At 40.0% G+C, this 25715-nt stretch overlaps 1 protein-coding gene across 3 annotated transcripts in view; it reads right to left on the minus strand.

The window, feature by feature from the left end:
* Positions 1–4294: 4294 nt before the first annotated feature.
* Positions 4295–25715, minus strand: part of dnmt3bb.1 (DNA (cytosine-5-)-methyltransferase 3 beta, duplicate b.1) — a 264613-nt gene continuing 243192 nt past the window's right edge. For all 3 annotated transcript variants that reach the window (XM_063041300.1, XM_063041301.1, XM_063041302.1), the window contains 3 exons: positions 24384–24453; positions 11234–11352; positions 4295–8675 (listed from right to left, as the gene is read on the minus strand). In XM_063041300.1, the coding sequence (XP_062897370.1) occupies positions 8534–8675; positions 11234–11352; positions 24384–24453 (331 nt within the window). In that variant the 3' untranslated portion in view covers positions 4295–8533. The remainder of the gene's footprint in view (positions 8676–11233; positions 11353–24383; positions 24454–25715) is intronic.

Below are 25715 nucleotides of genomic sequence, written 5' to 3' on the forward strand. Positions count from 1 at the left end.
AATCAAGGAATGTAGTAATATCCAAGTAATTTGTTCATACATTTTTTTTTGTTTGAATACTGTTGAATTCATTTACAAAAACATCAATCTACTTATTTAAATTTTTGATGTAACCATCGATAAAAATGAAGCTCTGTTAATCTTAGCCCCAAGCCATTTAATTTTACCGTCCAAAACAGCTAATTTGCAGAAGATCATTTTTATAAAGTACTGAGAAGGGATTTTCTTACAGTTTTGGCAAAATAGAAATGCCTGTGGATGCCATGGTAGTTTAGCGGTTAGCTCATGGCGTAGGAGTTCGGAGTCCAATTCTGGCATCATCTGTAAGTACATCCTCCCTGTGGAATGCATAGGTTTACCCCGGTGCTCCAGATTCCTCCCATAGTCTAAAGATGTACTGGGTAGGTTAATAGGTTATTGTAAACTGTCTGGTAATTAGGTTAGGATTAAATTGGTGTTGTCAGGAGTTGCTGGAATGGTGCAGCTGAAAGGGTCAGAAGGGCCTACTCCACACTGCATTGCAAAGTAATTAAATATATATGCACATGACTAATATGTAGGAGATAGTGGCATAGAAATATAATCACTTGAGACATAATTGTTGAAAGCTAAGTGACTCATTTAAATGCAAAATTGTTTGCAGGAGCCAACTTGCAGTTACACACACACACACACAAATCACAATGAGAAATGAATCAGACCTGTGCCTGAGACACACCTACACATTGCTGTATGCCCAGCAGCATAAGTGATATCATTTCACATGCATTACATATTTGGCAATCACTGGTGCAAAAATGGAGAGTGCAAATGTGTTGAAACACTTAGGCCTCAACCTCTTGAACACCCATTAATAGGGGGAAGAAACTCTATTTGGGTGTAAGCAAAAAGTTAAGTTGCTGTCCAGCCAGTGTCTGAGAGTCAGCACTGAGGACTGCTATGAAATTGCAACCTATGAACCAGATATCTCCATGTTCAGACTAAGGCTATTGCTTTTCTTTGTGGCTAGCAGTCTGAAGTGTAGCCAAACCAGATCAATGCTTTACCTGGTTGTCCACCTCAGCAGGTAAATATTGAAGCTGTAAGAGCAGATCAGAGATTGACCTGCTAGAAGTAACCTGCCACCTGAATCTCCAAACCCTTTGCACCATCTACTATCAGAATGGAGTCAAGTTTAGTAATACTGACATATCTTGCGAAATTTGTTGTTTTGTGGCAGCAGTATAATTCAATACATTAAAAAATTACTATAAATTACAGAAATTTTTAAAAATAAATAAATAGTGTGAGAGCAAATTAATGAGTTTGTGTTCATGGACCATTTGGAAATCTGATGGTGTTCCTCAAATGTTGAATGTGTGTGTAAAGGCTCCTGTACTGTCTCCCTGATGGTGGTAGTGAGAAGTGGGCATGTGCTAGATGGTGCAGGTGCTTAATGATGGTTGCTATTGTCTTGAAGCACTGCCTCTTGAAGATGTCCTCGATAGTAGAGATTTGGCCCACGATGGAACTGGCTTAATTTACAAACCTCTGCAGCTTTGTTCAGTCCTGTGCATTGGAGCCTCGTACAAGGTGGTGATGCAACTAGTCAGAATGCTTTCCACAGTACATCCATCGAAATTTGCTTGAGTCTTTGGTGAGATACCAAAATCTCCTCACACTCCTAATGAAGTATAGCCACTGGCATGCCTTCTTCATGGCTGTAACAATTGGTTGGGCCCAGAATAGACCATCTGAGATATTGATGCCCATGAACTTGAAGCTGCTGACCCCTCAATGAAGACTGTCGTATGTTCTCCTGACTTCCCCTTCCTGAAGTGCACAATCTTGGTCTTACTGCTGTTGCGACACCACTTATCCATTCCTGGACAACTCCCCGTCGTTATCTGAGATTCTGCCAGCAACAGTTGTTTCATTGGCAATTTATAGATGGTGTTTGAGTTGTGCCTAGACACACAGTCATAAGTGTAGAGGGAGTGAAGCAGTAGGTTAAGTACACATCCTTGCAGTGCACGGCATGTCATGTAATGTAAATGTATAGAGTTGTAGAGAAGGACACAGGCATTTGACTCACTAGGTCCACAACAACCAGTGGATGCCCATACCTATTAATCCTGTTCTTCCAGCACGTAGCCCGTAACCTTATATGCCCAAGCAATTTAGTGCTCGTCTAGATACTTAAATGCTGTTGGCGACTCTGCTTCCACCAATCTCAAGTGGTGGTTTACCACTCTGTGAATGTAAAAAGTTACGCTCAGATCACTTTTAAATCTCTTATCCCTTACCCTAAATCCGTATCCTCTAGTTTTATTCACTTCTGATGAGGGAAAAGTTTCCTGCAGCTTTTCCCTAGCTATACCTCTTGTACCTCAATCATATCACTTTTTAACCTCTTCCTCTAAGGAAAACATATCTAGTCTTTCCAGTTCCTTCCCATAACTAAAACATTCCATTCCAGGTAACATCCTGGTGAATCTTAACTGTATTTTCTACAGCACTATCACACATTTCCTACAGTGCGACATCCAAAACAACAAGCAATATCCAATGTTTTATAAAGTTGGAATAAAAACTTCCTGCTTTTGTATTCAATTCTCTGATTAATGAAGGTCAATATTCTATAAGCCTTCTTAACAAAGTTATACACCTGTGCTGCCACTTTCAAGGATCTTTGGACTTGCACACTAAGGATTTTTTGTTCCCCAATATTCCTTAGGGCCTTACTACTCATGTTGTATGTCCTAGCCTCATTTGTAATCTCAAGATGAATCACTTCACATTTATCAAGACTGAACTCTATACATTAAACTCAACACATTTATCAACAATTTGATGACATCCTATAGCCTGTCTCTCCTCCATACTGTCAACAACCTGGCATTTATTGATCATGCTTCCTAAATCAACACCAAATATCAAAGTATAAAGGATTTATTAGTATTATCAAAGTATGCATACTATATTCAACCTTGTATATAGTCATGGGTAAAGGCCTCCCAACCATTGAGCACGACTACATGAAATGCTGTTGCAGGAAAGCAGCATCCATCATCAGAGACCCTCACCTCCCAGGACATGCTCTCTTCTCGTTTCTGTCATCTGGATGAAGGTACAAAAGCCTAAGGACTTGCACCACCAGGTTTAGGAACAGTTACTACCCCTCAGCCATCAGGCTCTTGAACAAGGGGATAACTTCACTCAACTTCACTTGCGTGTATACTGGCTTGCCATCACATTGATATGCCTGCTCTATGCATATAGCAGATTATGCGTATTCATGATAATAAAGTAATTGTATTTTCAGGAGTATTTGTGATAGCAAAATGTCTTGCCAATGTTGCAACAGCCATGATAATTTGTTATATTTGTGGCGAGAATACATTTAAATCTCAAATACAGAGCATGACTCCTCTTATTAAGAAAGCCTATGAGATCCACTTTGAGTGTAAAGTTGATGACCAAGACAAAGCCTGGGCTCCTAACATTTGTTGCATTCCCATTTAGACTTCTTCCCTGCAGATCTTGGTGCTGTCAGTGACGAGCATGTTGAAAGTTTCACCAGGACATTGTGGTTCCAGGGCAACTGGAATCCATAAATGCTGGCTGATTATTGTTGGCCACTTAAGCAAGAAGCCTCAGACACTGAGTACAAATGAAAATCATCAACAAAACATTTTTAGCCTAGTTGAACTATTGCAAAGCATCAGCACCGTTATACAACTAAACCCATTATATTCAATAAAAATTACTATCTTGATAGGCTGGCTGGTGGCGCAATGGCATCAATACCAGACTCTGGAGTGAAGGCTCCCGAGTTCAAATCCAAGTCGGGCCACCCCCTGAGCATGCTTTCCATCCGTGCTGGGTTGAGCATCGAGCTAGCCACTCAGCCTCATAAAAAAAAAGGGTCGAGTCAGGAACGTTCATATTGTAACCCGGTTAATCCGAAAGGAGACCAATCCTGACACCACGCGCCAGACAAGAATGACTGACTGTCTGGTGCAACAAACAAAAAAAAACTATCTTGATTCTCCACATTCCTATGTGATATAAGTAGCCTGAAATTATATTTGTGTTCAACTTCAAGCAGTCTATCATAACCAAAGAAAATTTCTGAGGAAGCAACACCTATGAAAAAATTGTTCTCCACTGCACTTACAGTTTAAAATTTGTTGCAATGGTAATTAACTCTTGAAAAGTGTGTGATATTGAAATCTGTATGCGAGATTTTTCAATTCTCAATAATAAGTACTCAAATTAATCAACATTAAAAACAAGCATAACAACAGGGGATAATCATTTATTGTAAACAGATAAGCAGTGCTACAACTTGTACCTCTGAGCTCACGCACAAGGAATAGTTAAATTCTTTGTGCCATGTAGTAAAGTGAAAATGATGAATATTAAAACATGTTCAAACATGCATTTTCTGACAATGGAAATCGTTTATATATAAAGCAAAAACATGAGAATTTTATAAAGTAATTACAATTTTGAAGTGTTTTAATGCTAGTCATCACAACATTTTCAATAGACGGCTCACTTGAAACAAACGATGAAATAGAAACATTTCCATGTACAGTAGCTGCACCCCATTATAAATGTAATATATTGTAAACAGTGTTTATTTAAATGTGCAGAGGGATAAATTCAGGTAGTTTCACTGATGTTCCTTGGATGTTACTTATGCTTTAAAATAAACATACTAATGGCACCATTTAAAGCATTTCCAAGAGAAAAAAACGGTAGACTTTCTTTTCATCAACATTTAGAAAGCTACAGTTATCTTAAAATAGTCACATAATTTCAACAAATTTTCTTGAACAAAATGCACTCTAACTTTGTATGTGTTCGTTATGGTTAGATAACAAGAATTTTAGAAATGCTATTGTTGATCACATAAAATTAGAAAAATATAAAGGAAATAAGATTCATTAGAAACAGTAGAAAAATGCAATTCGATTTTTCAAAGGGATAATTCAAGACATGTTTTAGAGTTGGAGATGCTGAAAATTCTTCACAAGGATACACATTGTAAGATGTGTCCACCTACTTAGTGACTGACTTTGTTAATTCCATATAGGATATTAAAGATTTGAAATTTGGTCTTCTGACAAATTATGGAATTATGAAGTTCCTACTAAATGATGTTTAATAGTAAACATTACTTAGGTTTCATAGTCTTTTAATACAGATTAACTACGTTTGTAACAGAATAATTATAAATACGTGCATTTTAGACATATTTATAAGGAATTATTTCAAGTTATAAGCACCATTAACCTGACAGAAAATATAACACATCGTCATAGAATAAACACACAAGATCAGGTGGTGATAACGTTTCTTTGGCCACGATATTAATACGCTTAAGTTCAATGGGTAAACTGCAAATCCTTACTTACAAACACTTCAATTTTTTGTGACTATTTTGAAAAATATTAAAAATAAATTATTAATTTTACATAGTGATGTTAAATGGATGCTACAGACTACTGTATATCACTATTGATTACACTCCTTAAAAGAAAGATATCCGTTATATCCCAATAAGCATAAGTCTATGCATGTTTATTCCAGTGAAGTTGGGAATTGGAGTTTTAGAACTTTGTTTGAATGGGCAGGGAATATTTTCATAGAGGAAATCACAGCTGAGGTGAGTCCTATCCTTACTGAATGTACAAAGACCATATATTTCATAAATGAGGTGATGGAAAGCAAACAGGAACTAGAACACTATCTGATTTGTATCTCCCGCACTTATGGATCTTGTGGCTGACCATGATGCCATACAGCAATCCAAGGCAGAATAAACAAATGGATTTTGTTATTGCCACATTCACAGCTAGCCTATGATTATGTCTGCATCCTGCTTTAGTTTGATATTTTATTGGTACCATAAATCAGCTTGTTATTGCTTTGCATTATGTTCAGTGCTGCCCTTTGATGCTATCAAAATATGCTAATAAATTTCCAATGACAGCATTCAAGGCAGTAATCCCAGTGCATAACTATTCACAATAGAAATGTAATTACTTTCCAGCAGAAATGGCTTATCAGATTGTACTTGTTTTAAAAGATACACAAAATCCAGCTTTTGAAGTATTTAAAAAAAGACAAAGCACCTGAATCAAAAGTGATTTACTTTGGGTAGTTTCTTTCCCTTGTCAGTTTTATTTTCTCTCTTACCTTTTTTAGGTATGGACCTAAGCAAGCCACTTGGGCATAGAGAGTGTTGGCCGTAAATCTTAGCTTTATCCTGTTTGCTGTTGGCTAAAATTTTCAGTAGAGGTATAAACAGGAATTATGACCAAAATCTCCATCACTTGCAGCTATGTACTGATACAATCCAATTCCATAAGCACCAAAGATTAAGCCTCAGACCTGTTTGAAGTAGATTGGTTAATTGTTACCTGGTTAGATTTCCTGAAAGTGTCAGGGAGCTGTAGAGTTCTTCCAGTATTATGTGATTTCTGTTAATGACTAAAACATACAAAGAATATATTTTGTAAAATTCCTATTGAATTCAATTACTTTATTAACTCTAAACTAGTTCTAAATTAGAAGAGAGAATTCACACCAAGGACTGGGTTCAGTTTCAATTCAATTTTAAAAATCTGAATTTTAATTCACTAAGTTTTTGGAATTGTCAAAATGAACAGAGCAATCCAGAGCAATTAGTGGAGCTAATTACTATCTAGAATAAATTGCATTAAATTTCTGTTTTAGTTTCTTGGTTAATGCTAAATTCAGATTCAAAGATACAAGCTGAAATATCATCATTTTAAATTTATTGATATTTCTTTGTAAAGGTAGCTATTTATAATGAGCTTCGGCACTGGCATGTATTAATCTTTTAACAAAGTTTCAGATTACTGAGTGGGATGACATGTTAGGACACTTAACAGAAAACCAGCCATAGTTATGTAGAAACAGTATTAAATTTAAACCTTATGGACAGAGGTTGGGGAGTGAAAATTTTAGAAATGATGTAAGTAACGTGCCTGCAAAGTTAAAACTGAGACAAGTTGTTGAATCACAGGATAGGAATCCACCGTTTCTATCATGGTATTTGATTCCTCAATTGAAGGGTGATCCATTCCTAGGAATGGATTAACACCACAAATATATAAAAATAAGCAAAATGTTTGTATGGCAGAAAGATCCTAATACAATTATGCATAAAAATCAATATATTATTTTGCTACAAATACTCCAAATTGGCATGCCCTTGTAGGTTTTTGATATATTGGTGTGGTATATCAGACTGACAAGATTCACATTAATTCCTGTATTGCTTTATACTCTGAATTATTTATCTTGACATCCTTCCTGGTGGCTGGAGGATTTTATTAGAGGTCAGAAATTTTGCAAGTTTAAGGTGTTAAGGAAAAGCTGCAAAGTAAAATAAAAAAAAAATGCCTTTGGAGTTAGCCCTTCAGAAGCAATGCCTGAGGGTTGGGAGCAGTCCCTTAGTGAAGTCTGCACAGTAAAGCGTACACTGTCAGGAGAAGGATGGAGAATTTTACAAAAAGTAGCTTAAAATATAAAATGTAACTTATACATTTTGAAAATAAAATTGTATTTCAGTCTTGAATTAAAAACCCTAAGCATTATCTTGACATGATGCTATTATAATTACAGTTATATATTTCAGTTGAAAACTTCAACATGGAGCAGCAACAAGAATATCACCTTACCAATAAAATTTGAGCTATTTCTTTGAGTGTAATTTTGACCATGAACATGATTGTGAGGGATGTCAACAGTACAGCTTCATTAGGTCACCCTCCTTACGCTGTTTAAAGACATTGCCTTAGTTTAAACTTAAATGATTTCCATCTTTATAATCTTTTTTTGCTCATTTACACATCTGAAACCCTTGCTAAAAATACAAAACATAAACAGATTAAACAATATATGATTATTCAACAACTAAACATAAAATAGGTTACAGAAAGAAAATACAGTTTGCTGAAAAGCAAGTGAAAATATATTGGAATACTGTTTAAACAGGACAACTTCAATGTTTTTGAATAATGATTTTGAATCTGTTATGTTTAACAGATTGAGATTTATTATCCATCTACCTAAAATCCAACTACTGATATGTGTATTATAACAATAAAAGTTAAGAAAATAAGTTGAAAATCTAAAAGGAGGACAATAGCACCATTAAAAGCCCTTAAATCCCATAAAAAGACTGGCTACAAAGTACACTAGAAAACTGTGAAGTATAATCCTCACTCTATCGTAAGAAAACTACAGCTAAAAGTAAGAATTCTGTTTTTTTTTTCCCTTATAAAAGATGAGATTAAAAAGCTAAAACAACTATAGTAGGCATGCTTGCTACCTACCCTGTCCTGAGTTGACTGTGTGTAATGGCCACAGTATCATAAATGTACAGCATGCAACCTTCACAATAATGTCAATCAAATGTGTCACAGTATACTGAAAACCAGTCTGGATTTGTTTTACTAATTAGTTTCTAATTCAGCACCTTAAGTTTCTGAAAGGCAAGTATTATACTGTATTATTCACAAGCAAAATAATCCTTCAGTGGTGCAAATAGATGGCGAATGACCGGCACGCTCCATGACCTTCCAAGAAGTTTTTGTCGGGCCCCTCTTCCCATGTTTGACACATCTGTATAATGTACTGGGAAGCCAAAAATCCTGCAGGGACAGAAAAATGCACCATAACATGATTTGAAAGAAATCATAGAATTATTTCTAAAACATAAATTACCTGAAGTATGCTTTCAGGTCAGACTTTTCCTCCTCAAAAATATCATCATCATTATCATCAACTTAATTGATATAGTTGTTGAAGGAAGTGCAAAAATGGATTCAGACTTTGAGTTGGTTCCTTATATAGATGTGACATGATCTAATTAATCATCATCTATTCTGCTTAATTAGTATTAATCCCTGATAATATTCTACGATAATACAGATGATAAAAAAGTATTTGATGCAGTTAGTTTTTACTTTCAATTGTAGATTTGATTCATTTGATAAATATAGAAGCTAAAACTTCAACAGTAGTCAGATGGACTTAGAATAGAAGCACTTGAATTTAGGAAGAAAACAAACAGGATTGTGTGGAAGAACATTTCAAGATGTCATTCACACTATATAACACTATTCTCTGGGTACTTCAATCTACCCATGGCTTAAGAACAAAAACGAAACCAGATGTAGAACTTTAGACCAGTTAAATTACACAGTGTAATTAAAGTAGATTTTTATTTTGCCGTAACCATTTCTTTTTTGCACTGAAATTTTAAATTTTCTGATTTCAAATTTCTAAGGCAACTCGGCTATAGAGCATTTTCAGAAAGCTAATGCGATCAACAGCTCATCATAATATTCCATTGTTATTGGCTTTCCTCTCATGTGATTTACTTTACAGTAATCCATATCTGATTTGATATACAGGTTTCCCCCGCCATCCAAAGGTAGAGCGTTCCTATGAAACGGTTCGTAAGCCGAAATGTCGTAAAGTGAAGAAGCAATTACCATTTATTTATATGGGAAAATTTTGTGAGCGTTCGCAGACCCAAAAATAACCTACCAAATCATGCCAAATAACACATAAAACCTAAAATAACAGTAACATATAGTAAAAGCAGGAATGATATGATAAATACACAGCCTATATAAAGCAGAAATACTTTTCTACAATCATTACTGCACTGTTCTCCGTAGCGAAAATCTCACGCAAGCGCCGTCGGCAGAAAATCTCACGCAAGCACTCTCCAATAACCTTTAAGCTATGAAGTTGCCAAATCATACCAAATAACACGTAAAAATACACAACCTATATAAAGTAGAAATAACCTATGTACAGTGTAGTATCACTTACCAGAATTGGTTCAGCGCCGAGCACACTGATGATGGTGTGTTAGACTGAGTCGTCGCAGGCTGGGTGGTGCAGTGGCCCCCACCCTCCAAGCCGCCGACCGATACCGATCCGCAAAGCATGCAGGGGTCCAGCGGTAGCCGGGAGGCACACAGCACATCTTTAAGAAAAAAGCAAAAATAAACATGCTAATTAACTAGGTGCCGCCCGGCACATAATTGTTGGCCCAGATCAGTGCCGATTTCCGATTGCGTCGTCTCTGAGCTGGGCCGACAGCTACGTGTCGGGCGGCACCTAATTAATTAGCATGTTTATTTTGGCTTTTTTTTAAAAGATGTGCTGTGTGCCTCCCGGCTACCGCTGCATTCTCCGCGAATCGGTATCTGTCCGTGGCCTGGGTGTTGGGGTGGTGGGACACTGGGGTGTCATCTCGTCGTCTGTTTCCATTAGAGCAGGCAGCTCATCTTTTCCTACGACTGCCCGCCTCGATGTCGAAGGTCAAGGTTCGTCGTCTGCTGTGGCTGATGCGGAAGGCTCGCTTGACTGCTGAGCCTTGCGCATTTTTCTGTCATACAGTTCTTTATAAGGACTCAAACCATCTTGCAAATATCCCCTTTCAAAATTAAAGTCGTACTTTATCATTGCAGCGAAAATCTCACGCAGTTGCTTCACGTTCAGTTCGCTACTGCATTCGGTTTCGATTGTTATCCTTTCTTCTTCCAATTGCATCAGCTCTTCATCTATCAGTTCTTGGTCATGGGATGCCAAAACCTCTTCAACATCATGTTCGTCAGCTTCCACAAGCCAAACTCACTTTGTCCTTACTTTGTTCACCACGATCGAAACACTTAATTATATCTAGTTTTACGCTAAGTGTAACACCCTTACGAGCTCTTGTAGGCTTTTCCGATACCTTAGAACTCATCTTGCTAACGGATGCTCACAGGCATGTGTTTAAGCAATGCCGGCGAGATTGCAGTTCCGAATCCGGGGGAGAGCGGCTGCTTGGGGTGCGCGCTGCCTTTTATCGCGCGCTGATTTTTTCACACGCTGCTTTTTTTTTCGTAACAGTGAAAACACTTTCTGAAAGCGAAAACAGGGAACTAATGCAGGTCTTTCGTAACAGTGAGGTTTCGTAAAACGAACGTTCAAAAAGTGGGGGACACCTGTAGGGTCAAAAATATGACTATCTCAGGTTTAACTATAGCTTACCCTTGATTCAAGTTATGTGGTCAGATACTGAGTGGAGGCTGATGTTTGAATGAAAGAAGTAACTGAAATTAGATTCAAAGAGTTTGAAATAAGAAGAAAAAAATCATTTAAAATCTGAGTGATATAGGCATTTAAAAGGAATGTTAGCAAAGCTCACCTTTCCAGTTCTGTGCACCACAGAATGTCCTCCTTCCCATTCATGATAACAGGGAAGTGCTGATCCTTGCCCTGCTTGATGGAGTTCGACCTTGTTGTTATGGTCCTAACTTTGCTAAACTGTGAAACATTGTGATAAAATCATCAAGGCCCACTTCATGAGATATCCAACCAAAATCTGTTTCAACACAGTACAAATAAATGACAACCTCCATTTCACAACAGAATACACTTCCTATGTATATTCATAATTCTCATGACTTTCAATGGACTAGATAGAACATGCATTTATGATCGTACTAACATAGTAGTCAATTCTCTGACTGCTGCTCTCTGTAAGATTATATTCTAGAAAGGTATGATGAAAGGGAGTTTCTGGAATAGTTGCACTGCAGTTGTTATGTAAACTTTGAGGTAAAGCCATTGCACAGAAGCTCAACTTCCCTTTACTACTTCATCCTGCTAAAAATGAAAATTCTCAACACAAAGTTCCTTGGCATTCAAAAAGTAAACTTTCAAATACATTTGAGAACTCATGGAATATGAAAAGCAATTGGCTAATATTATTTCCAAATTACTCACATGAATTGTAAATAATTGAAGCTGCATAGTTACAAGTTTTCCCACAGCTTCAATCCTGGCAATTAAACTGAGATGATGCTTCCTGGAACTCATTGGATCAGAGGAGAGAACTTCTTTTACATTCTGGTCTCAGGCATGCACAAGCATTACTTCAGTTGTGCCTCTCCTGGTGTTCTCAAAACAGGAGTTTCAATACCACAGCTTGCAAATGTATGGTTGCAACTCCAGTGCGTGCCTCGTAGAAGGCCAGAATTTCACTGATCTTCCCTCTCAATTTCAGCCAATGTCCTATTGGTTCCCTGAGTCCAGAGGCTGTTCTGGAAATGTAAGATACTGATCTTTCATGGTTCATGCCACTTATGCACTAGGCTGGTTTTTTTTACTGATTGGCACAACCCCTATGATTTATCAGTAGTTTCTTAGCCCAGTGTCTTGGCCTAAAGGCCATGTAAACTCAAACTTTCAAAACAGACACCAACAGATTTTTTTTATTACTGAAGAATATTAAAGGATAGAAAATCAAGGCAAGTAGGCCAATTCTAAATGTAGATAAACTAATATTTTACTGGTAAGGTAGAACCGACCCGAGTAGCCTCCTCCTCTATGTCCACATTATCAATATCCTATTGGGAAGACGTTAGGAAAAGTGAAGAACAGATCATTAGTAATCTGTACCTGTGGTCTAGATATTGGGAGATGCAGCTCATATTCTCAGTAAAAGGCTGAAACAAACTAGTTATAGTGTGGAGCTTTTAGCATCCCACATCATACAGCAGGCAGCTGGATGAAGTGTGATGGCCTGGAGGAGGTGGGATGACATGACAGTATTTTCTGTAATCTTATTCTATCCATTTTACCAGCTCCACGATATCTTTCTGCAGCTGAAGACTATCCTCTTCACTATCTGCAACACCAGCCATATCAGTGTTATCTGTGAAATTACTAATCCTATATCTTCCAGATGGTTAAGGCATATAACAAACAGCAAGGGCCCCAATCTTCCATCTTCACCCTCTGCTTCCTATTCGATTAGCCAAATTGTCCTGGATCCTATGGAATCTTCTACAGTCCATATGCATGACTTCATCAAAGACCTTGCTTAAATCCATGAAGGCTACATCAACCACACTGCCCTCATCAAAAAACTATGTCTTTCGGTACTTATAAATTAGAGATTTTCTGCGATCTCAATTATATACATTTCCTAATAGTCCTGATAAGAATGTAATAGATGAAATTCTTAATATGAAATCATTCTATAATGGTTCAATATCCAATATTTATGATATATTGTTGGGAATGAGAAATGATTCTTTAGACAAAATTAAAAATCTTTGGGAATAAGATTTACAGATCTCAATTTCTGAAGAAACTTGGAATAAGATTTTTAAATTGGTTAATACTTCATTGTTATGTGCTCGTCATTCCCTCCTACAATTTAAAGTGGCTCATAGGGCTTATATGACCAAGGATAAGTTACCTCGTTTTTATATGGATATATCTCCCTACTGTGATAGGTGTAACAATGGAGAAGCTTAATTTATCCATATGTTTTGGACGTGCCCAAGTCTTGGAAAATATTAGAAGGAAGTATTCCAAACTTCTTCTGTACTCTTTAAAGTAAATTTTAAGCCTAATCCTTTGACTGCCCTATTTGATATTGTTGGAAGGAAAGATATCATTTTGAAGCCATCTGATCTGCACATTCTGGCTTTTAACTCTCTTATGGCTAGGAGGATGCTTTTGTTTAAATGAAAGGATGCTGTTCTGCCTAATCATGCTCAGTGGTTATGAGATGTTATGGCATGCCTAAATTTAGAAAAGATTTGTTGTTCAATTTCTGAATCTAACCAAGATTTTCAAAATTTGTGGTGGCTGTTTTTTAATTATTTTCATTATCTTTGACTTCTTGTTAAAGAACAGAAGTTGGTTAATAGTATATTTTATTATCTGATAAGTTTTTTTTTCTTATTTTTCCCCAAACAGCTTTGACTTTGGTAGTGGGTATAATTTTTTTAAATAAAATTGTTTATATTCTAATACACAAATTAATCTGTATGAATATACAGTAAGGAGTTCATTAATGTGATTCAATATACTGTATCTGGTATTATATTTTTTCTTTTGTTTTATAATATGTATTCTCTTGGACTCTGTATTCTATATAGAAATCAATAAATAAAATATTGGAAAAAGATACACTATGCCCTTATAAAATGTATTCAAATTAGTCAGACAAAATCTCCTCTTAACAAACCACACCATCTATCCGTGATCAAATGCTGTTTTTTGAAGTGCAGATTGATTTTGCAGATTTTTTTTTTTCCTAAGGACGTTAGACTCACCACTCTATGAGTACCTGGTTTATTCCTATTCATTTCCTGAATAAGGGTACAAAATTCATTGTTCTCCAATTATGTGATATCTCTTCTGTTGCTAAAAAGTTTTTAATATTGTTGCACCAGAACCCAGCAATCTTCTCCCTTGCTGGCCATACCACCCTAGGAGACATCTCTTCTAGCCCTGAGAATTTAATCATTTTTAAAGGCCACTAATATAACTAATACCTCCTCCTTTACAATCTCCTATTGATTATGTGATAGGCTCTGTTGATTAGTTTCTCTCTTTCAGGAAGCTTGTTGCATCTGAATGGTTGAGAAAGACTGTAGGAAACAGCATCAATACACTACACATGGCCCTTTTGGAACTTACAAAAGCCTTTGTCCTTAATCACTGAAATTCTTCTCCACTTTATGCCTGCTATGTAAGTGTATGTAATCTGCAGACTTACTAGTGGTACCACAACAACCCTAGTTTCAAAGCAAAAACAAAGGCTGAGAGGATGCAGTGAGTCAAACAGTAACTGTGGAGGCAAAAGATGCAAGTTGATATTTCAGGTCAAGACACTGCAACTGAAAGGGAACAGGATTGTTGATATGTAACAGTGCATGGGTGGTTGCAGTGGAGGTGGAGGGTGGTGGTGGGGGGAGGGTATGTGATCAAGGCTGGTGGGCAATAAAGGGTAGCAGATGAGGAAGAGATGACTGGTAGATGGAACCAGATGGTGGTAGGGGTTGAGGACAAAGGATGGTAGGTGATAGTGGAACCAGATGAGAGGAAATAATGGACACATGGAAGCATATGGGAAAAGGGGATAAGAGCTATGAACAAAGGGAATGGATAAGTTAAAATGACATAAAACTGGAAGCTCCAACACCAACCTGACTGTCCAGTGAATATCCCACTGACAGCATATTCAATATTTACATTAAAGTGACTGATTCCCAGTGTTTTGGAGTACTGAATTTGATAAGCAGTGAACAGTGCTCCTCAAAGAGGAAGGGGAATAATGGGGAAAGTCTGCAGACCAGCACCAACTGGCTTCAGTAGAAATCTGCAAATGTCAAGGCAAAATTTAAATATTTGTCTATACCAAAGTTTAATGCAACAAGCAGAGAATACAGTTCAGTATCATAGTTGGATTTTACAAACATCCATTTGTCAATTTTGTCCATGTGGAAAAGTACACAAACATCACTCAATACTATTACCATTCCTCCAGATTATTTATAATGAACCTCATTTAAAAAAATGAATGGCACTATATGACTGAAAAGAGAATAATTACTAAAAATTGAGAGGAGAGGCAACAAGTTCTGTAGGACAAACATATGTACGTATGTCAGAGTTTTGAACATACAAGCACAGTATAGTCCTTTCGGCCCATAATGTTGTACTGACATTTTAAACCTATTCCAAGACCAACCTAACCTTTCCTCTCACATAGTCCTCCATTTTTCTTCATCTTCAATGTCCTTCATCTTCCTCTACCACTACCCCAGAAAGTGTATTCCATGTGAACTTTGTGTGTAAAAATCTAGCTCTGACATTACCCACTATACTTTCCTCTAATCACCTTAAATTTATATCCTCGTGTATCAGTCATTGCCACCCTGAGAAAAAGGCATGGCTGTCCATTCTGTCTATATCTCTTGTCATCTTATATACCTCGATCAAGTTCCATCTTATTCTTGGCTCTAAAGGCAAAAACACTAGCTTTTCCTCAGAAGACATTCTTTAATCCAAGCAGGATGCTGGTAAATCTCCTCTGCACTATATTTAAGGCTTCCACACTCTTCCTGCAATGCAGTGACCAGAACTCCAAGTGTGGTCTAACCAGAGCTTTATAGAGTTGTATTGACTAACAAAGACCAACACACCATATCAACCTGTGCAGGATCTATGGACTTGGACCCCCCGTCCCTCCACACTGCTCAGAATCTTGCTGTTAACTTTGTATTCTGCCTTCAAGTTCGACCTTCCAGAGTGTATAACTTAACTGGTCGTTGGATCGAACTCAGTCTGCCACTTCTCAGCCCAGCTCTGCATCTTGTCAGTGTTCCATTGTAACTTACAACAACCTTCTATCCATACTACCACCAACCTTCATGTCATCTGCAAAATTACTAACCCACCCTTTCTCTTCCTCATCCAAGTTTTATAGATATAGATATACATATATAAAAAAAAATCACAAAGAGTAGGGGGTTCCAGAACAGACCCTTGTGAGGACCACTAGTCATGGACCTCCAGGCAGAATAAGTTTCACCTACTACAATCCTCTGCCTTTTGCGGGTGAGCCAGTTCCAAAGCCAGCCAGCCGAGTTTCACTGGATTAGATTGAACTTAATAATATTATAGAAACTCGTATGTACAAGTTCCCATAATATATGGTTGTCTGCAAGTTGGGGTTCTTAAATCAGGGATGACAGTGATCCAAACTGAGAATTGTATTTACAAGCATTATCAGGGGAAAGGGCTAACTACTGTTCCCAGGGCTCAGATTACATTAATTTAGATTGGTTCTGCCCATTCATGGATTCTTTGGAATTTTATATCTCTTTACTGAAATTGCTAAGTTTGACCAAGGTGAATTATCCTGGGACTTCAGCAGCAGAAAGAAAAAAAATAGTCAAAGCTATGAATATGTGTGGACTGCTACGTGTGGATCATTGGGCTCTCTTCAAGGGAAGTTAGGACCTGTACAGAAGAGGCAAGTTTGCACCTGAACTGGACGGAGACTAATAACCTGGTGGGAAGGTTTGCTTGTGCTGCATGGTGGGGTTTAAACTAGGGTTGCAGGGGGATGGGAATCAGAGTGCCAGAATAGTTTGTAGACAGGTTGTGGAGACCGATGTTAAAAGAATCTCAGGGTTGTATGTATGTATGTACTCTGATAATAAGTTTCACTTTGAACTACTTTGAATTTTGGCAAGACCTCAGACGAAGTCAGGAATCAAAAGATTGAGCATGGTGTGACTGAGGTCCTGAGCTGTGTATATTTCAATGCAAGAAGTATCGTAGGAAAGGAGGATGAGTTCAGAGCATTGATCAATACATGGAATTATGGTATTGTAGCCATTAGTGAGACTTGGTTGCAGGAGGGGGCAGGACCTTCAGCTCAATATTCCAGGGTTCTGTTCTTTCAGACCCAACAGAACAGGTGGGATTAAAGGAGGAAGAATTACTACTACTCACAGAAAATGTCACAGCAATGCTCCATCAAGACAGACCAGAGAACTCATCTGGTGAGGCATTATGGGTGGAATTGAGAAATAAGATAGATATGACCACATGAATAGGGCTATATTGCAGACCACCCAAAAGTCTGAGAGACTTAGAGGGACAAGTTTGTCGAGAGATCACCAACTGTTGCAAGAAACAAAGTTTTCCACATATTGACTAGAAATCCTATAGCGTAAAAGGACTAGATGGGATAGCATTTATCAGATGTGTTCATAAAATTTCCTTTATCAGTACAGAGAAGTCCCCGCATGAGAGTGTGCGATACTTGACCTGCTATTAGAGAATGAGACTGTCACAATAGGGTGCTGGAAACAGACAAATGCAAGACACAGACACTGAAGTACAAGAAACAGGACTAGAGTAGGGACGTGACAGGATTCAGGCAAGGAGCAGGGACAAGAACGCAGAGTTGGGCTAGGGAAAGTGGGACCAGGACTAGGAACCATGGACTAGGGGACAAGGCTTCAACTCCGAGTCTGGACAAGGACCCAGAACCTGGGTCTTGCCTCGGGCTCGGACCCCGGAACCAGGCAAGGACTTGACATGGCTTCAGGACAGGACGTGGCTGGGGTCTAGAGGCCTGAGCTTGGAGACAGTCTGGGGACTTGGGTCTTGGGCCTTGAGCTTGGCTGCGGGATCGTCGAGGCTAGGGTTCTCGGGCCTTGAGCTTGGCTGCGGGATCGTCGAGGCTAGGGTTCTCGGGTCTTGAGCTTGGCTGCGGGATCGTCGAGGCTAGGGTTCTCGGGTCTTGAGCTTGGCTGCGGGATCGTCGAGGCTAGGGTTCTCGGGCCTTGAGCTTGGCTGCGGGATCGTCGAGGCTAGGGTTCTCGGGCCTTGAGCTTGGCTGCGGGATCGTCCAGGCTAGGGTTCTCGGGCCTTGAGCTTGGCTGCGGGATCGTCGAGGCTAGGGTGCTCGGGCCTTGAGCTTGGCTGCGGGATCGTCCAGGCTAGGGTTCTCGGGCCTTGAGCTTGGCTGCGGGATCGTCCAGGCTAGGGTTCTCGGGCCTTGAGCTTGGCTGCGGGATCGTCCAGGCTAGGGTTCTCGGGCCTTGAGCATGGCTGCGGGATCGTCGAGGCTAGGGTTCTCGGGCCTTGAGCTTGGCTGCGGGATCGTCGAAGCTAGGGTTCTCGGGCCTTGAGCTTGGCTGCGGGATCGTCCAGGCTAGGGTTCTCGGGCCTTGAGCTTGGCTGCAGGATCGTCGAGGCTAGGGTTCTCGGGCCTTGAGCTTGGCTACGGGATCGTCGAGGCTAGGGTTCTTGGGTCTTGAGCTTGGCTGCGGGATCGTCGAGGCTAGGGTTCTCGGGCCTTGAGCTTGGCTGCGGGATCGTCAAGGCTAGGGTTCTCGGGCCTTGAGCTTGGCTTGGGATCCTCGAGGCTTGGGGTCTTCGTCTTGAAACGCGGAGGCTGATAACTCGGAGACTGGATCTGAGAGACAGACTGGGAACTGAACATCAACGTAGAGCCAGGACTTATCCTTCGACAAGCCAGGACTCATCTTTAACACAACACAAACACGAGACAGGACAGAACATAGACACAGAGCCGGGACTCATCCTACGACAAGCCGGGACACAACTTCATCTCCACACCAAGGTGGGACAGGTTTCTCCGTCAGGTAATGGCAGAACAGCCAGACTTACCCAACAGAGGCAAGGACAAGACAAGACAGATCCCCCTGCAGGGCAACAGCAAAACGGCCTGACTTACCCCACAGACGAGAGGACAAGACAAGACAGGACCCCCCGCCCCCCCACAGGGCAATGGCAAAGCAGCCTGGCTTACCCCACAGAGGCAAGGACAAGAAGAGACTAACACCAAAGAACAACAGACAGTTCCATCACTGCTCTGGGGTAGCTCCAACTCTCAGTTCAGCCAGCAACCTCAGCTGGCTGCAGAAACAGCCAGATCCCTACCTAGCTCAAAGTGGTTGTCAGCCATTCAGTTGGCCCAGGAAACAGCCAAATCCATACCACAAAGACTACTCCAACAAGTGGCAACAAGGCTCCATGAAGCAGTGGTCCTCCAACCAGGCCTAGAGATCACAAATGGTTTCACTGGCCTTCCATCAGCAGGTTGCTCCAAGGGGGACTGCCAAGACAAACCAGCAGCCCATACTCAATCCCAAGGCTACTTATATTGCAAGCCCAAAGATGGGAATCAGGTGCCTATGATTAATTCAAACAAGGGACAGCTGGAAGACCCAGAGTCCTGAGTCCACGGACCGGACCGTGAACCAGAATGTGGACTTCACGGACTGAACCATGACAGAGACAGGGCAAGTGACAGACGTTTGTACAGGGAAAAACTTTGCATCCAGTGACCACAATGGCATTAGTTTCAAAGTAAATATATAAAGAGATAGGCCTGGTCCGCATGTTGAAATTCTGGGAGAAAAGCCAATTTTGATGGTACCAGAAATAAAAAGAGATAGGCCTGGTCCGCATGTTGAAATTCTTGGAGAAAAGCCAATTTTGATGGTATCAGAAAGGATCTGGCGAGTGTGGATTGGGACAGGCTGTTTTCTTGCAAAGGTGTACTTGGTAAGTGGTGGCCTTCAAAAGTGAAATTTTGAGAGTACTAAGCTTGTATATGCCTATCAGAATAAAAGGTAAAGATAACAAGTGTAGGGAACCTTGGAATCCAAGAGATATTGAGGCCATGGTTAAAAGGATGTGCATAGCAGCTATAGGCAGGTAGGAACAAATGAGATGCTTATGGAGTATCAGAAATGAAAGAGAACACTGAAAGAAATGAGGAAGGATAAAAGAAGGTACGAGTTTTCCCTTGCAGATAAGGTGAAGGAGAATCCCAAGGGATTATGCAGATATACTGAGAACAAAAGGATTGCAGGGGACAAAATTGGTCCTCTGGAAGATCAGAATGGTAATCCATGTGGGGAGCCAAAAGAGATCTTTAATAAAATGTTTGCATCTGTGTTTACTCAGGAGACAGACACAGAGTTTATAGAAGTGAGGCAAAGTGGCATCAACTTCACGGACCCTATACAGATTACAGAAGAGGAGGTGTTTACTGTCCTGTGGATAAATCAGGGCCTGACAAGGTGCTCCTTTGGACCCTATGGGAGGCATTCAGAAATTGTCAGGGCCTAACAGAGACATCTAAATCATCAGTAGTGATAGTTGAGGTACCAGAGGATTAGAGGATAGCCAATGTTGTTCCACTGTAAACCATATTGTTTTGTTGTTTAAGAAGGCTCTAAACAAAATCCAGGAAATTACAGGCCGGTAAGTCTGACCTTAGTTGTGGGAAAGTCATTGGAAGATATCCTGGACTAATTAAGATAGTCAACATGCATAGTAGGTCATGTCTAACCAATGTTATAGAGTTTTTCAAGGAAGTTGCCAGGAAAGTGGATGAAGGCAAGGCTCTGGATGTTGTCTACATGGACTTTAGCAAGGCATTTGACAAGGTCCCTCAAGGTAAGTTGGTCAAGAAGATTCAGTCGCTTGGCATTCATGAGGAGATAGTAAATTGGATTAGACATTGACTTTGTGGAGAAGCCAGAGAATGCCAGTAGTTGGTTGCTTTACTGACTTTAGGCTTCTGACTAGTGGGAGTGCCACATGGATCGGTGCTGGGTCTATTGTTGTTTGTCATTGATAACAACAATTTGGATGATAATGTGGTTAACTGGATAAGCAAATTTGCTGATGACACCAAGATTAGGGGCGCTGTGGACAATAAGGAAGACTATCTTGGCTTGTAGAGAGAGCTGGATCAGCTGGAAAAATGGGCTGAAAATTGGCAGATGGAATTTAATGCAGACAAGTGTGAGGTGTTGGATTTTAGCAGGACCAACCAGGGTAGGTCTTAACAGAGTACAACAGGGCACAGAGGAGTGCAGTAGAACAAAGGGATCACTGAAAGTGGCATCACAATTAGATAGGGTCATAAATCCAGCTGTTGGACATTGTCCTTCATAAATCGAAGTATTGAATACAAGAGATGGGATGTTACATTGAAGTTATATGAGACATTGGTGAGGCCTAACTTAGAGTATTGTGTACAGTTTTTGTCACCTACCTACAGGAAAGATGCAAATAAGGTCGAAAGAGTGCATAGAAAATTTACAAAGATGTTGCCTGGTCTGATAGACCCAAGTTATAAGGAAAGATTGAATAGGTTAGGATGTTAGAACATAGAATAGTACGGGCCCTTTTTTTTTGCCGACCCTTAAACCCTGCCTCCCATATAACCCCCCACCTTAAATTCCTCCATATACCTGTCTAGTAGTCTCTTAAATTTCACTAGTGTGTCTGCCTCCACCACTGACTCAGGCAGTGCATTCCACGCACCAACCACTCACTGAGCAAAAAACCTTCCTCTAATATCCCCCTTGAACTTCCCACCCCTTACCTTAAAGCCATGTCCTCTTCTATTGAGCAGTGGTGCCCTGGGGAAGAGGCGCTGGCTGTCCACTCTATCTATTCCTCTTAATATCTTGTATACCTCTACCATGTCTCCTCTCATCCTCCTTCTCTCCAGAGAGTAAAGCCCTAGATCCCTTAATCTCTGATCATAATGCATACTCTCTAATCCAGGCAGCATCCTGGTAAACCTCCTCTGTGCCCTTTCCAATGCTTCCACATCCTTCCTATAGTGAGGTGACCAGAACTGGACACAGTACTCCAAGTGTGGCCTAACCAGAGTTTTATAGAGCTGCATCATTACCTCGCAACTCTTAAACTCTATCTCTCGACTTATGAAAGCTAACACTCCATAAGCTTTCTTAACTACCCTATCTACCTGTGAGGCAACTTTCAGGGATCTGTGGACATGTACTCCCAGATCCCTCTGCTCCTCCACACTACCAAGTATCCTGCCATTTACTTTGTACTTTGCCTTGAAGTTTGTCCTTCCAAAGTGTACCACCTCACACTTCTCCGGGTTGAACTTCATCTACCACTTCTCAGCCCATTTCTGCATCCTATCAATGTCTCTCTGCAATCTTCGACAATCCTCTATACTATCCACAACACCACCAACCTTTGCGTCGTCTGCAAACTTGCCAACCGACCCTTTTACCCCCACATCCAGGTCGTTAATAAAAATCACGAAAAGTAGAGGTCCCAGAACCGATCCTTGTGGGACACCACTAGTCACAACCCTCCAATCTGAATGTACTCCTTCCACCACAACCCCCTGCCTTCTGCAGGCAAGCCAATTCTGAATCCACCTAGCCAAACTTCCTTGAATCCCATGCCTTCCGTCTTTCTGAAAAAGCCGTGTGGAACCTTGTCAAATGCCTTACTAAAATCCATATAGATAACATCCACTGCACTACCCTCATCTATATGCCTGGTCACCTCCTCAAAGAACTCTATCAGGCTTGTTAGACACGATCTGCCCTTCACAAAGCCATGTTGACTGTCCCTGATCAGATCACGATTCTCTAAATGCCCATAGATCCTATCTCTAATAATCTTTTCTAACAGCTTTCCCACCACAGACGTAAGGCTTACTGGTCTATAATTACCCGGACTATCCCTACTACCTTTTTTGAACAAGGGGACAACATTCACCTCCCTCCAATCCTCCGGTACCATTCCCATGGACAATGAGGACATAAAGATCCTAGCCAGAGGCTCAGCAATCTCTTTCCTCGTCTCGTGGAGCAGCCTGGGGAATATTCCGTCATGCCCCGAGGACTTATCCATCCTAATTTATTTTAACAACTCCAACAACTCCCCTCCCTTAATATCAACATGCTCCAGAACATCAACCTCACTCATATTGTCCTCACCATCATCAAGTTGCCTCTCATTGGTGAATACCGAAGAGAAGTATTCATTGAGGACCTCGCTCACTTCCACAGCCTCCAGGCACATATTCCCACCTTTATCTCTGATCGATCCTATCTTCACTCCTGCCATCCTTTTGCTCTTTACATAATTGAACAATGCCTTGGGGTTTTCCTTTACCCTACTCGCCAAGGCCTTCTCATGTCCCCTTCTTGCTCTTCTCAGCCCCTTCTTAAGCTCCTTTCTTGCTACCCTATATTCCTCAATAGACCCATCTGATCCTTGCTTCCTAAACCTCATGTAAGCTGCCTTCTTCCACCTGACTAGATTTTCCACCTCACTTGTCACTCATGGTTCCTTCACCTTACCATTCTTTATCTTCTTCACCAGGACAAATTTATCCCTAACATCGTGCAAGAGATCCCTAAACATCAGCCACATGTCCATAGTACATTTCCCTGCAAAAACAGCATCCCAATTAGCACCCGCAAGTTCTAGCCTTATTGCCTCATAATTTGCCCTTCCCCAATTAAAAATTTTCCTGTCCTCTCTGATTCTATCCTTTTCCATGATAATGTTAAAGGCCAGGGAGCGGTGGTCACTGTTCCCCAGATGCTCACCCACTGAGAGATCTGTGACGTAGAAGGTAGAAGACTGAGAGGAGATTTGACTGAGGCGTACAAAATTATGAGGGGTATAGATACGGTGAATGCAAACAGCAGTAGCAGCTTTCTTCCACTGAGTTTGGGTGGGGCTACAACCAGAGGTGATGGATTAAGGGCAAAATGTGAAAAGTTTAAGGGGAATATGAGGAGAAATTTATTTACTCAGGAGGTTGAGAGAGGGTGAAACAAGCTGCCAGTGCAAGTGGTGCATACAAGCTCAATTTCAGCATTTAAGTGAAGTTTGGATAGGCACCTGGGTGGTAGGGGTATGGAGGGCAATGATCCTGGTGCAGGTTGATGAAGGTAGGCAGTTTAAATGGTTTAATGGCCGTTTAAACAGACCAGATGGGCTGAAGGGCCTGTTTCTGAGCCGTACTTTTCTATATTAATACCTAAACATTTCAGCAGAGCAATTGCAGCTCCAGGGAGAGGAGACTTTAATACACTGATCCTTAAAATAAAAATCAGTCACAGTGTTAGAGAAATTTAATAAAGCAAAATGTCTATTTGTCATTTAACTGATTAAATTATGAAATCATGTTGTACAAAGCTTACCTTTGCTATTCTACCGTGCTCAAGGCAGTCCTGGAGTTCCAGTTTATCTGCTGAAGAAGCAACCAGGGGCCTGAGAATGTGGAAAATGTGTCTTCAGTGCCAAATATTCTATGTGTTTTCTCTTTTACACATTTTCAAGCAATGCAGAAGCATTTCATTTTGTTATAGCAGAGGACTAATCACAATAATAATAGAAACACATTGATGCTAGCTGATCAACATTCTGCTTTTTGGAGAAATACAATGAAAGGGCTCAAAACTGAATTTTACTAACAACACATGAACAAATTCACAAACTAATAAAAGATCAAAAGACTGAACATATTGAAAACAAAATTGCATTTATACAGTAAACTTTACAACCTCAGTCCATCACAAGGTACTTTATAGCTGATAAACAGAAATATTGATGTCTTGTCACTGGTGTAATTTTTAAAAATACAGCAGGCATTTTGAGCATACCAAAATAGGGAATCATTCTAGTGTCCCAGCCAATATCCACCTCTCAGCTAACATGAACACCTTACAATTGCTGTTTGAGGGAGATTCCCATAAACAGCAATGGTGAGGTGTTCATGTTGGCTGAGGGTTGGATACCGTCTGGGACACTAGAAGGATTCCCTATTTCTTCTCTTTAGTAGTGCAACAGGATCTTTGACATCCTCACAAGAGAGCAGATTCAATTAATATCTCATCTAAAAGTAGTTACCTCTGCCAGTTCTGTACTCCCTCAGTTTTACAGCTTAGATCTTTTTGTTCGTCTACGGATTGCCACTTGAGTCCACAGCCTCCTGATTCAGAAGGCTCATAAGCAAAGTAACATAAACAGTGCTTTTTTATTATATAGATGTGGCAAGTGGAAAGTAGTTATCTGAATAGAACCCTTGCATATAAAAATAAATAGGTATGAATTACTATGTATGTTTCTGTGCACTGGATAGATTTTGGGAAACGTTTTAATTAACTAATAAACCACTCACTATAAGCAACTGTCTATTCTTGATAAAAATAAGGTCATAGCATCATTCAGCACAGATGGAAACCATTTGGTCCATTCTGCTATGATAATATCTTTGAAAAGGTTATCCAGTTCGTCAGAAACTCCTTCCCTTCCCTATAACACTGCTACCTTCTTTCCAGTTTGCAGTCTTTAGGTAATAATCAAAGCTGATCATAAACGGTGCTATTTCTTTACAATGTATCATCTTATTATGCACAATGCAGGAAAAACTTTACAAGCTCAACAATTAAAGCAAGGAACTTACAAATAATGACATTTTCATACAATGACTTAGCTACTATCCTGCAGTTAGAAGATGGATCCTGGACCTC

This window comes from Mobula hypostoma, chromosome 2 (assembly GCF_963921235.1).
Source record: "Mobula hypostoma chromosome 2, sMobHyp1.1, whole genome shotgun sequence".
In the NCBI taxonomy this organism is placed as follows: domain Eukaryota; kingdom Metazoa; phylum Chordata; class Chondrichthyes; order Myliobatiformes; family Myliobatidae; genus Mobula; species Mobula hypostoma.